Genomic DNA, 14,700 nt, shown 5'->3' on the forward strand with positions numbered 1-14,700 from the left:
ATTTTGCTAAGATCCCGTAAGACAAGCTACTATTGGTTAACATAAATAAATTCTGGAATAGGAGAACGGAGTTCGCCTGTGCGTAGGCGGAGGATGCTTTTTTTGGCTGTAATACGAAGTAGGGAAGGTAGTGAGCGTCAGACGTTGCCTGCTTCTGAGTTCCGGCTCTAAAAATCCTACTATTGGTTAATCACATTAAAACTGAGTATTGAAGATAGACTTCTGCGTTATTAGAATGTATCTGACTGGTCGCCACTCTGAAGAACCACTGTCGGAGGCGATCAAAATCGTGTACAAGGCTCACACGTACAAAGTAAGAGTGAAAATTCACTTCTAGCTGGAAGCTCTCTGTAGATCAGTTCCATCCGAGCCACAGAAGGCGAAAAAATGGTTCAATGGCTCTGAGCACTATGGGACTTAACTACTGAGGTCATCAGTCCCCTAGAACTTAGAACTACTTAAACCTAACTAACCTAAGGACATCACGCACATCCACGCCCGAGGCAGGACTCGAACCTGCGACCGTAGCGGTCACGCGGTTCCAAACTGACGCGCTTAGAACCGCACGGCCACACCGGCCGGCCCACAGAAGGCGACATTTCATCTGAGACACGGACTTCGGGCTCTGAGGGAGAGCAGTTTTCGATGCAGGATAGATGGCTTAGAGTTCTGCAGCCACCACAACAGCGACTCGTGGGCACGGGCAACTCTTAAGTATGGTGAGCAACAGCAGCACTCGTAAACCTGTCTGTATGACGCTCGTAAAGACTTCAGATCAACGTTAGGACTAAGGGAGTAGGCGCATGCGTGATTTTTCTGCTAATCTTCACTTCTTGATTAGCAATCGACAATTGCTGTGCGGCTTCTGCGAACTTAGTTGCTTCCCCAAGTGTGTGTTGATTCTAACTTGTTCAGTCCGGATTCATTATCCGACCTTTGCCAGGTCGGATTCATTATCCGACCTTTGCCAAGATGTTGACAATCTAATTCAGTTGTAACCTGTGTTGATATTTCATGAAAGTCACAGCTGTAATTTGATGAATTAACTGTCGTTACCATGTTTGTGAATCACAGCTTCCACGTATCATGTACGTTAGGGCCAATCTTGTTTACTTAACTAATTCATTCAGTTACCCATTGCGTGACACCTGCTACTGAACTCTCGTGAATTTGTGGGGTGTGTCCTGTTTATCGGTAAGGTCACCCGACACAGGTCATTCTGATATCCACAGGGTATGTCGATTGTTCATCTGTAGCCTCATACCGCAATTAGCAAAGGACAGGGAATTTGAATTTGATGGTCCTACACTACGAATGATTGTAACACAAGGATATCGTTTTCTCTAACGAGAACGTCAGTAGTAAGACGAGAAGTGGGAGCCGGCACGGCTGTCCGCTGTGTTGCAGGGTCGGCGCTGTCGATGCTGGTGCTGTGGCTGCTGCTGGCGGCGGGCGGCGGCTGCGGCTGCTGCGGCTCGCAGGAGAAGGCGCGACCGCTGCTCATCACGTGAGTCTGGCCCCCACTCTGCTCTCTCCTCGCGTATCGTTGCTAAAACAGGTAGACCCAGTGAAACGAATTCCTATTTCGTATGATATAAATTGAATCTGAACATACGTACTGTTGGAAAGGAAAGGATGTGAAGTTTCGATTACCAGCACTGACCTCACGCTTGTAACTTTTTGTGTGGCTTTGAAAAAGAGGCAGTTTAAGTTCCACATCTGTGGAACCTACTAATCAAGCGGCCCCACTGCAAGACTTGTCCCGTGCACCATCCGACCACCACCTACACCAGCCCTGAAATTGGCAAAACATATACTATAATATCAAAGGAAGAGCCACCTGTGAAACGACACACGCTGTTATGTAAACATCTGTTATATAAACACTGTTCGGCCTCTTACATTGGTATGACTACCAATAAGTTATCAATCAGAATGAATGGACATATAGAATGTACACTGGAAACACAGAATATCCTGTTGCAGAGAATGCGCTACAATTTGACAGTCCTGACCTCGGTGCCTTTTTCACATCACGTGCCCTCTGGAGTCTTCCAGCAGACACTAGCTTCTCAGAACTTCGCAGCTGGGAACTGGCGTATAACATTTCCTACTTCTCCCCACCTACCTGATCCTAATTTATGGTAATTTCTTCGGTCTTACTTGTCAGTTTTCTACATCATTTATCATTTATTTTCTGACTCTTCTATTCTGTCCTCCCCCCCCCCCCCCCACCCACACACACCTGTAACATGTAACACATACAATGCACTTACCTTTCCGCTCTTATTAACTCTTGCACATGTTCTGTCAGTAATCTCCGTCTTGCTTATTACGCTAACTGCCACCTCTAAGCTGTAAGGTTTTCAAATGTCGTCCGGTGCAGCTCCCAACAATCAGAAGAGATTTTCACTCTGCAGCGGAGTGTGCGCTGATATGAAACTTCCTGGCAGATGAAAACTGTGTGCCGGACCGAGACTCAAACTCGGGACCTTTGCCTTTCGCGGGCAAGTGCAGAGTGAAAATCTCATTCTGGAAACATCCCCCAGGCTGTGGCTAAGCCATGTCTCCGCAATATCCTTTCTTTCAGGAGTGCTAGTTCTGCAAGGTTCGCAGGAGAGCTCCCGTTAAGTTTGGGAGGTAGTAGACGAGGTACTGACAGAAGTAGCGCTGTGAGGACTGGGCGTGAGTCGTGCTTCGGTAGCTCAGTTGGTAGAGCACTTGCCTGCGAAAGGAAAAGGTCCCGAGTTCGAGTCTCGGTCCGGCACACAGTTTTCATCTGCCAGGAAGTTCCCAACAATCAGCTTCACTGGTCCTTGGTTACGAGGGACTTTTCAAAATCTCCTCGTTCTCTAAACGTCCCCAGTCCTTTTTCTTCATTCTTCTTCCTTGGCGTTCAGCCCCTCTGCCAGAGGAAGGAACCACTGAACAAAGGAGGAAATACAATGCACCTACTATAAAAGAATGAATAATGACTTCTGTTTAATTTATATCATGAACACAAATTTGTTACAACTTACTTTCGTGTCAAAAGGCACTCGTCATGTTAGTTTCATTATATTGTGCTCTCAACATGTTAAAATGTCCAAGAATTAGGACATCTTTCTTTGCGTTTTAAATACGTACATCTTACGAAATGCAGACCAGTCAAAGAAGACAAAACGTTGCAAATCTGGAAGACAATAATCAAGTAAGGGTGGCTCGTACTATTTCTGAACGACATTTATATCTGGGAATGATGAATGCCTAACACTTTAACTCAGGGATGAGGAGGAGAACACGTTGAGGCGCCTTCATGTTTTCCTACCAGTGGCTGGTAGCACATAAATCGATATTTGTCAGGTAGTCCTGTTGATCGCTGATTTGGTGCAGAAATAGTACATGCCAGTTTCCCCATTTCTCTGTATGCGGTTTCTTCTAGTTAAGATTCGTCATACCCCGCTTGCTACTGGACGACTGGAATGGAGAAGTGAGAAGATGCTTTGTGCCAACATTCGCAACAGACATGCTGGAGAGGACTTGTCGCCAAGCAAAGCACCACCTCGACGTGTGATGTGTTGTGCAAGGATCGCACATGAGGTACAAATGGCGACGTTCTAAACACTTTCAACGTTGCAATTGGAGGTTGTGGTATGCACGTACGTGTACCTTGTACATTATTTCTGGAAAAATCGTCAGTAGACTATGCGACTAAGGGGGATAGTCTCAGACTGTCAAAACTGCGTTTCGGAATGTAGACCCATTGATCAGTATTCAGTACATCGGAGGTGGACAAAGCCATGACGCATGGAGAGCGCTGAAATCTCTACAATGTACTCGTAACAGAACATTAAAAATTCGAGACACCTTAGTTCCATTGGAAGGATGGAGGAAGTATTATTGAAATATGTTTAATGAAAACCGTCCAGTGTTCTTTGTAAATGACAACGATGAGTCATTTATCTTGGATACATTTTATGAAGAGGACGAAATAATTATGCCTGAATAGCTGAAAAACGTGCTTATGACTATGAAGAATGGACGACCTTCAGATCCAAATGGACTGGATTGCCCATCGATTTATTCAAAAATGGACTAGATAAACTTCTGGAGTTTAGTAACTATGCTTTCAATCGGTGCGTAAGGGGGAAACAATTACTAGAGGGGCGAAAGATATCATACATATATAACCCAAATAAAAACGGCAATGGTAAAAAAGTGTCAACTATAAAATAGTGACTGTAAGAAATTCAGTCTCTAGATTATACGGGAAATTTACAAATGGGAGGATAGTATCACAGACTATGGATGAAGAGGAACGGAATCGGTACCATGCCTAAAGAACATGCAATGACAATATGTTTTTCCTAAAACAGCTGGTGCAAGAAAGACTAGCCAGGAATCTGGAGGCCCACATGTTTTCATTGATTTTAAGAAAGCCTATGATCTCATTCTCCTCAGTAAATTGTGGGCTGTAGTGTGGAGTGAGTCGTTTATACTGTATGTTCAAGCTGTTAGAGCTTCATATAGTGACACAACTTGCATAATTAAAATACATACAAAAGTATCTGGAGAAATCCCAGTGACAAAAGGGTTGCAACAAGGACACGCGATGGCATCTACATTAATGAAAATGTACTTGAATTCTGCCTTCTGGTTATGGAAACATCCATGCCGTATTATGCGTGTGTCAATAAATTGTGAAAAGCTATACGCTTTCCATTTTGTTGATGACCAAGTCATTTTTGTACTGGATGAATATGACATGAACTAAATGGTTGTGAAGTTGTACAAAGAATATCATAAATGGGATTTAACGATTAATTTAAAGAAAACGGAGTATTTGTCTAACGTAGGAATGGGTGAAACGTGACGTAATATTTTGGGATAGTAAGGTATGCTGAGTCTTAAAAATATTTGGGGGTCGTTATTAACAAAGATAGATCCAGTAAGAGCTGAAGTAAGAACCGCAATTGGCAAAGTACCCAAGCAATCAGACAATAAAATGACGCTTTATCGAGCACAGATATTAGATCAGAAACGAAGATTAGGGTATATAAAATTATTGTAGAAGGTAGAGCAACGTATGGAGCAGAAACATGTGAAATAACTGGGAAAACTAAGAGGAATTCATTGTCAATGGAGGTGACATTTTGGAGGTGTTGCTCTAGGTGAATAGTACGGGATGAAATTAAAACTGAATACGCAAAAGAATGAATCTGGGCAGCACTGTACTGGATACAACAGAAGAAAAACGACTGAGATTGTTTGGGCATGTACGCCGATTTGGGGAGGAGAGGTGGCTTAAGAAAATGATGGAGCGAATCCCAAATAATAGAAGAAGAGGACGCCTGATAGCAACATGGGAAGAGGGAGTAAGAAGAGCTACGCCTACTAAGGTGACTGCCTACACTAAGCTTGTCCGTCCTCTTTTAGAATACTGCTGCGCGGTGTGCGATCCTTACCAGATAGGACTGACGGAGTTCAAAGAAAGGCAGCACGTTTTGTAGTATCGCGAAATATGGGAGAGAGTGTCTTAGAAATGATACAGATCTGGGCTGGACATCATTAAAAGAAAGGCGTTTTCCGTTGCGACGGAATCTTCTCACGAAATTCGAATCACAAACTTTCTCCTCCGAATGCGAAAATGTTTTGTTGACAGCGACCTACATATGGAGGAACGATCACCACGATAAAATAAGGGAAATCAGAGCTCGTACGGAAATATATAGGTGTTCATTCTTTTCGCGCGCTATACGAGATTGTAATAATAGAGAATTGTGAAGGTGGTTCGATGAACCCTCTGCCAGGCACTTAAATGTGACTTGCAGAGTACTCATGTAGATGTAGATGTAGAGGGGAATTCGCAGACAGGAGATTAGAAAGATAGGAGGCTTCGGAAGCTACGATGCGAGGAAGAACTATAATAAACTGCCAAAACAATAAATAAGTTTTTCAGGCGTGCTCTCTCTTCTACGTTGGGTATAATCTCGTCTTGTCTCCTCGGGAGACAGAGAGAGAGAGAGAGAGAGAGAGAGAGAGAGAGAGAGGGAGGGAGAGAGACATCGGGAGACTGATACCTGTTGAGGCGCTGCGACCAATTTCCTGGAGCTTACTCTTCTCCCACGTCCTGCTGCACAGCTGCTCACCGCCAGTGATTCCTGCTCGAGATGGCATAATGTAGGCTGTGCTGCTGCCCTGTCTGTGCCTCTGCTTAGGGCATGCACAAAGTCGTTCTCTTTGCTGCCCTTGTCATTGGCCTCAGTTGTACCCAACAGCAGTCTCGTAGTCGTCTCTGTCTTCCTAGTGGCGTACCATCCTGGAAACTTGAAGCCAGTACCAATCTCTCAAATCGCCAGCTCACTGGCGCTAAATAGTCATACAACTGAGATGAAATAAATGTATTTTGTTGGCGGTTGCCGCATGGTTAGCTGTTGCTGGTCGTTAGTCTCATGCAGCTAGGTGAGACAGAGGAGAATGAGGTTTCTTTATTTTTCCCGACGTCAGCAGAATAGTTATTGTTAGAAAAGGGAGTTTCCAGAATGAGATTTTCACTCTGCAGCGGAGTGTGCGCTGATATGAAACTTCCTGACAGATTAAAACTGTGTGCCGGACCGAGACTCGAACTCGGGACCTTTGCCTTTCGCGGGCAAGTGGTCGAACATCTGAGCTACCCAAGCACGACTCACGCCCCGTCCTCACGGCTTTACTTCTGCCAATGCCACGTCTCCTACCTTCCAAACTTTACAGAAGCTCTCTTGCGAGCCTTGTAGAACTAGCACTCCTGAAAGAAAGGATATTGCGGAGACATGCCTTAGCCACAGCCTAGGGGATGTTTGCAGAATGAGATTTTCACTCTGCAGCGGAGTGTTCGCTGATATGAAACTTCCTGCCACATTAAAACTGTGTGCCGGACCGAGACTCGAACTCGGGACCTTTGCTGAGCTACCCAAGCACGACTCACGCCCCGTCCTCACAGCTTTACTTCTGCCAGTACCTCGTCTCCTACCTTCTGGAGAGCTGTAAACTTTGGAAGGTAGGAGACGAGGTACTGGCAGAAGTAAAGCTGTGATTCGGTAGCTCAGATGTTAGAGCACTTGCCCGCGAAAGGCAAAGGTCCCGAGTTCGAGTCTCGGTCCGGCACACAGTTTTAATGTGCCAGGAAGTTTCAGAAAAGGGAGTGTTTCCACTTCTTAGAGTGCATGCCTAGTAGGCAACTGTTCAAAAATGGCTGGTTCAAATGGCTCTGAGAACTATGAGACTTAACATCTATGGTCATCAGTCCCCTAGAACTTAGAACTACTTAAACCTAACTAACCTAAGGACAGCACACAACACCCAGTCATCACGAGGCAGCAACTGTTCAGCCTGGCTTAATAGTCTAAAAATTTTTATTCGCGCTGTGTACGTTGGTGAACTGAGGGAAGCTGGAAGCTGAGCGGGAGCTGCGCACAGGGCGGTGGCGACGGCGAGCGCGCTGTCGGTGGTGCTGTGGGCGGTGACGCTGGTGGCGTTCGCGCTGGGCGCGCACGGCGAGGTGTTGGCGTGCCGGCCGCTCTTCAGCGCGCCCGACTACCCGCAGCTGTCGCGCCTGCTCGACCGGCCCGGCGTCCTCTTCCCCGCGGGCGGCTTCTTCCGCAACGTCGCCGGCTCCAACGCCAGCCTCGACGTGCCGCTCAAGGACGTGCTGCAGTGAGTACCTAGCCGCCTCTCATCACATCGCTCACACACTATTACACGTGATATCTACACTGACATGACAAAAGTCGTAGCATACCTCCTAAGATGGTGTCGGACCTCCTTCATCCCGGTGTAGCGCAGGAGGTCGACGTGACAAGGATTCAACTAGTCGTTGTAAGTCCCCTGCAGAAATACTGAGCCATGCTGCCTCTATAGCCGTTCATAATTGCGAAAGTGTTCCCGATGCATGATTGTCTGCACGAACTGACCTCTCGATTATGTGTCATAAATGTTACTTGGTTCGATCTGGGTGGCCAGATTATTCGCTCGAACTGTCCAGAATGTTCTTCAAACCACTCGCAAACTACTGCGGCGCAGTGGCATGGCGCATCCATAAAAGTTCCATCGTTGTTTGGGAACATGAAGTCTATGAATGGCTGCAAATGGTCTCCAAGTAGCCAAACATAAACTGGGGCCACCACCAGCTTGTACAGTGCATTGTTGACAACCTGGCTCTATGGCTTCGTGGGGTCCGCGCCACACTCGAACCCTACCACCAGCTCTTATCAACTGAAGTCGGGACTCATCTGATCAGGCTACGGGTATCTAGTAGTATACGGTCCTAACGATATGGTCACGAGCCCAGGGGTCCTATTCTGTATCGTTCATATCGATCAGTGTAGTTGGTTCGTTTCGGTAATGACGTCATTTTCGTCCGAAATTCCAGCTGGTATTGTAGCGACACTTCGTACTGTGAAAACGCAAGTTCGGTACTGCGAAGAATAGCGCGCCTGTGTCGTCTGCTAGCCGCTTTGTGTTCGTGGCGCTTTGCGCGCTCCAGTGCGCATGTGCGGATGTGCTGCAGCTTGCTTTTGATTGGCTTGCGCGACGCGAACCGACAACAGCGCTTCGGTTCTCTAGACCCGAACGGCATCGCTACCGAAATGCCTACTGAATAATGATGGGACTCTAATTCGAGTACTAGACCGTTCGGTGCTTTGAGTACCGAAACGATCGGCACAATGGCGGAAAGATACAGAATATGGCTCCAGCTCAGGCGCTGCAGGCGATGTCGTGCTGTCAGCAAAGGCACTCGAATCGGTCGTCTGCAGCCATAGTCCATTAACGCCAAATTTCGCCGCACAGTTTTCATGGATACGTTCGTTGTATGTCCCACATTGATTTCTGCGGTTATGCCAGTCACTGTTGCCTGTCTGTTAGCAGTGACAACCCTATCCAGACGCCGTTGCTCTCGGTCGTTCAGTGAAGGCCGAAGGACACTGCATTATCCGTAGTGAGAGATGATGTCTGAAATATGGTATTCTCGGAACATCTTGACACTGCGTCTCTGGGAATATTGAATTCCTAACGTTTTCCGAAATGGAATTCCCCATACGTCTAGCTCCAACTACCATTCCTCGTTCACAGTGTGGCCATAATCATGTCGGAAACCTTTCCATGAATCACCTGAGTACTGCCCTTTTATAACTTGTGTACATGATACTATCGCCATCTGTACATGTGCATATCGCTATACCATCATTTTTGTCACGTCAGTGTAAGCTCTACGGATTACTTCATGACAGCCCTGGCAGCAGTTCTGCTTTGTTTGTGGTATTTAGTTCCTTAGTTCCTAGGTCGTACTCCCAGTTCTGTCCAGTGTCTAGCTTGCCTCGCAAGCTGACTGGCGCCAGTGTTGGTGTCGCGGTGCTCTCAAGGAATCGTGCTGCCGCAACCGTAACTCTGTTGGCGGGATTTTCAGTCTGTCGCGGTTGAGTGACATCTTGTGATGGCAAAAATACCCTAATCCAAACAACCTCCTGTGGATCTTCCTTAGCATTCCTTTTCTTTATCACTGAACAGAGATTTAATTTTTTGCTTGAGATCTGGGTCAGTGTGACGAAAGTTCAGCAAGCATGACTCATCTGCCCCTACCTATTGATCTATGCAACCCGCAACGCCTTCAAAAAGCACTCGCGAGATTTTCGTATTCCCTCGCTTGTTATGTGCAAGCTTTTAGTCTCCCCGAAAACATCGACAGAACTTTTTTGTAGGAAATTTAATGTACGAGGCGTGTTTTTTAAGTAAGTACCGTTTTGAAATTAAAAAAAAGATGTCCCAAGATATCTCAATAATTTTATTTTTTCATGAAGGCCTGCACCTTAATCTACTTTTCTACATAATTTCCATTAATATTGAGGCACTTGTCATAACATTGTACCAGTTTTTGAATACCGTCCTCATAGAAGTCTGCCGCCTGACTTGTTAACCACTGCATCACCACTGATTTGACTTCGTCACCGTTTAGAAGACGCTGACCGGCAGGTGTTTCTTCGAGTGCAGGAACAGACGGTAGTCACTGGGCGCAAGATCGGGGCTGTACGGAGGATGATCTAGAGTTTCCCATCGAAAAGATGTGATGAGATCTTTGGTCTGATTCGCCACATGCGGACGGGCATTGTCTTGCAGCAAAACGATGCCCTTGCTCAACTTGCCACGTCTTTTGTTCTGAATTGAACGGCGCAGATTGTGCAATGTCTTACAGTAAGCTGCTGTACTGATTGTGTCTTTACGAGGCAGAAATTCCACAAGCAATGCTCCTTTTCTGTCCCAAACAGCTGTGCACATGATATTCCGGGCAGAAACTGTTTGCTTAAACTTCACTTTACTGGGTGAATCTGAATGCCGCCATTGCATGGACTGTTGCTTTGATTCTGGTGTGACGTAGGCCTGTAACAATTTGGCTTCAAGACGATGACGAAGTCAGAACAGTGGTGATGAAGTGGTTAACAAGTCAGGCGGCAGACTTCTACGAGAAGGATGTTCAGAAGCTGGTGAAACGTTATGACAAGTGCCTCAATATTGACGGAAATTATGTAGAAGAGTAAATTAAGGTACAGGCTTACATGTAAAAATAAAATTATTGAGATATCTTAGCAAGTCTTTTTTTAATTTCAAAACGGTACTTACTTAAAAAAACTCGCCTCGTACTTAAATTTTGTAATGGGATGTGTTATATCTCTTTAAAAAAATGTGTAACTGATATATTTTAGAGGAAACATTCTCCTAGTAAATTTGTTTGTCCTTTGATTTATCGTGATCTGTTACTGATTTTTAGTGAAGATTGTTTTTACGTTTAGCTTTCAAAAAAATACAAAAGAGATATAATAAGCAAAATAATGAATTTCGTAGGTTGCCAATTATGTATTATATCTGGTTTTATCGAGCGCCAGGCTCCCTACAAATTACTGTAAATGCAATAGCGTAGTATTACTCAGCTCCAGTTCACTGACCTGAAATTATTACTATCACAGAGAATAGACGAGTCTTAATAAAATTATTTCGCTGGATTCCTTCAATTAATCTCACTGAATAGTTTTACATAATTTCTTCCGCTCCGGCTATCGACATTGTGCTGTGGAAAAATATTTTTTAAATATACCGCGTAATGGCGGCTAATTGTTAACAGTCAGAGATCACTGTTACGCGCTCCGCAACAGCTGAAAACATGCTAAATAATTTTCATTAAATATTCTTTTCATAAGATAAATGTGGCGTAGGTTATTGAAATGATACTCGTAGATCACTTTATTCAAATATATTCTTACTAGGACACATTTTACACCATTAAATATTTGCAATTACGTTACGACAGAAACAAGTGCTAGCCCAGCACAATAGCTTGCGTACCTTATTCCAGCTAACACCAGAACGAACAGAACAAAACAGACTAGACAGAAGAATGAGCATTGCATTGTGTTTTATACTCTTACAAAGATAATAATACTTCTTTTAATTACTTACACATTACAATCTCATACAATAATAATAATGTCTTTTCTGCATCTATCGATCTATATTGTATATTTTTACAGTTAGTGTTATTACCTTTCGCAGATAAATAGATGTTTGCAGTTCATTTTGAGTCACATACAGTCTTTTTTATTTATGTTTTACCTCGATAATGGTGAATATTGCAAAAGGGACACTACAGATGCTTTTTCACTGGAGGCCATGGCTTTCGAGTTACAGGAAAAGCGCATTGGTAGGTCAGTTTTATTTTCTTGAATAATTCGAGAACTATGGCCTTTAGTGAAAACAAAATTTAACCACATTAAATTTCCTGTTAAACGGTTTGTTCAATTTTTTCTGTAGGACTAATAGTTTGTACGTAGCGGGCGAGAGAATATAAAAATCTCGCGCGTGCTTTTTAAAGGCATTGCGAGTTGCGTAAAACCCATTGGTAGGGGCAGCTCAATCGCCCTGTGTATTTATCAATGGGCACCGGCAATAAAACCAGAGCGTTACATGTGTGTGAGACTCCTGTGTAAGGATAGGAGTTGCAGGCTGTGTCAGCTGCAGCAAGGTGCGCCGTTGTGGCAGGGAGTGCGAGCTGGGCCGGCCGGCGTATCAGGCGCTGCAGCTGCGGCAGCTGTTCGACAGCGACGCGGCGACGGGCCGCGGCGGCCAGTGGGAGGGCGTGCGCCAGCAGGTGTCGCGGCTGCGCGTCGACCTGGCCGAGCTGCGCGTGCTCACGCCCGGCCTGCAGGCGCAGCTCGAGGACACGCTGCAGGCCGCCAGCGCCAACCTCACGCTTCACCGGCTCGCGCTGCAGGGGCCCGTCACCGCCAGGGACCTGCAGGTAGGTACTCCCAGTGCCGCTGGGGCGGTGTTATGCTCTAGTTCTGGCAACTTGGTATATAACACTAGGCCTCGTTCGAGTTGTGTACTACTTCGTACACGATGGTAAGGAGGGGTGGGCTACACAGTGGTGTAGCAGCTGTCATCACAGAGAAACTGGACAGGAGCAGAAATAATTAGCGAACACGTAAGTACAGTAAACACAAGTTTTACTGGATTTGTAGCTCTCTCTCCAAGCGTTGCGGAGAAACTTTATGAAAGGACAAAGGGTTCAAATGGCTCTGAGCACTATGGGACCTAACTTCTGAGGTCATCAGTCCCCTACACTTTGAACTACTTAAACCTAATTAACCTAAGGACATCACACACATCCATGCCCGAGGCAGGATTCGAACCTGCGTCCGTAGCGGTCGCGCGATTCCAGTCTGTAGTGCCTAGAACCTCTCGACCACACCGGCCGGCATGAAAGGACAAACAGCAAAACGTCCAACTGTTACAAGAAGCAAACTAAAGAGCGTCGTGTTATGTAAGGCTCCAGCTACTAATGCACAAGCAAACTGTCGATGGCTGACTAAAGCTGAAGACTGTCGAAAAATGCGACTCAGACTGGCTGTGTAGCGTGAAATGATAATTAAATCAAGACCGTACGATGCCGACAGTCGTTAATATACATCGGAGGGGACAGTTGGAAATGTATACCCCGACTGGGACTCGAACTCGGGATCTGCTGCTTACATGACAGACCCTCTATCCACCTCGGCCACCGACGGCACAGACGATAAGTGGTTCAAATGGCTCTGAACACTATGGGACTTAACATCTGTGGTCATCAGTCACCTAGAACTTAGAACTACTTAAACCTGACTGACATAAGGACATCACACACATCCATGCCCGAGGCAGGATTCGAACCTGCGACCGTAGCAGTCCCGCGGTTCCAGACTGAAGCGCCTAAAACCGCTCGGCCACGGCACAGAGGATAGTGCGACTGCAGGGACTTTCCCTTGCACGCTCCCCGTGAGACCCACATTCTCAACTTAATATCCACACACTACATTCGTAGTGCCCCTGCCCATTACACTCATTACTCGCGGCAGACAACCTTACCGAGTCCCGTAAGAGTTCGGGCAATACGTGTGCATCCGCACATGAGAAGAAGGTCAAAGGCCGGTTGCGGTTGCACATCAATGGATCCGCCGGATCCTCTTGTGGCTGCTATTGGCGTCTGTCGGAAACGTGCGTTTCAGTTGTCAACTGTGGGACGTCGGTGAGGGTGGTACCGAACTATGATACCACAGTTCGGTATTTGAATCCGATATCTCCTGCATCCTAAATCAAGAAGCATACCACTACACCAACTAGCCCGCTGCTAGCAACTAACCAACAAATTACAGCGCGCACAATTTATCGGGAGCTTCCTCAGACACACTATATTTGAAATAAGGTTTCTGTACGTAAAGACCACAAGGACACAATTCTGTGAGCATTACTGTCCTTCGACAGTCCAAAGAAAGTTGTCACTGCAAATATTGTTGCTTCCGTAGCGATGGAAGAGATGGGCACATCACCACATCAATGTGGAAAACAAATAGTATTTATCACTGTTTCATTTTCAATTGTGATTAACTGTATTTATTGTACTCCACCAATTGCGATCAATTTGAAAGCCCTGTGACTTCGTCCACAGACACTTAATGCTGGAGTCTGCGTATTACACAGCTGCATGTATATGAGACAGGAAATATCCGTCAACGAATACGGCGGATCCTCAACTCAGTCTCTTTGGTCACACAAATAATAAAAAACGCAATAAAGAGGACTTATTTCCTGCTGCTGAGAAGCGCAGACATCAAAATGTGCTTCGACGCGTCATCGGTAGGCTTTCGGGACTATGGGTATCTCCGTCTAGCGCTGTCAAGTTTTCATTTCTGTAAGACAAAGGGCATTCAAGTCAAAGTAAATTCGTGAAAATAATGATAATTCAAAAAATCCGAAGCGAATACGACGGACAGAAGCCCATATGTGGAGCCTATCACATCACACAAATGTAACACACTATTAGACATCGTTTTGCCAGTAACCGCTAATACACTGCTGGCCATTAAAATTGCTACACCACGAAGATGACGTGCTACAGACGCGAAATTTAACCGACAGGAAGAAGATGCTGTGATACGCAAATGATTAGCTTTTCTGAGCATTCACACAAGGTTGATGCCTGTGGCGACATCTACAACATGCTGACATGAGGAAAGTTTCCAACCGATTTCTCATACACAAACAGCAGTTGACCGGCGTTGCCTGGTAAAGCGTTGTTGTGATGCCTCGTGTAAGGAGGAGAAATGCGTACCATCACGTTTCCGACTTTGATAAAGGTCGGATTGTAGCGTATCGCGATTG

At 45.6% G+C, this 14,700-nt stretch overlaps 1 protein-coding gene across 1 annotated transcript in view; it reads left to right on the forward strand.

The window, feature by feature from the left end:
• LOC124760798 overlaps positions 1-14,700 on the forward strand; it is a 138,455-nt gene that overhangs the window by 88,804 nt on the left and 34,951 nt on the right. The window contains exons 8-10 of the mRNA XM_047249108.1: positions 1,408-1,507; positions 7,435-7,671; positions 12,043-12,301. Of these exons, the coding sequence (XP_047105064.1) occupies positions 1,408-1,507; positions 7,435-7,671; positions 12,043-12,301 (596 nt within the window). The remainder of the gene's footprint in view (positions 1-1,407; positions 1,508-7,434; positions 7,672-12,042; positions 12,302-14,700) is intronic.

The sequence above is a fragment of the Schistocerca piceifrons genome, chromosome 1, assembly GCF_021461385.2.
Source record: "Schistocerca piceifrons isolate TAMUIC-IGC-003096 chromosome 1, iqSchPice1.1, whole genome shotgun sequence".
In the NCBI taxonomy this organism is placed as follows: domain Eukaryota; kingdom Metazoa; phylum Arthropoda; class Insecta; order Orthoptera; family Acrididae; genus Schistocerca; species Schistocerca piceifrons.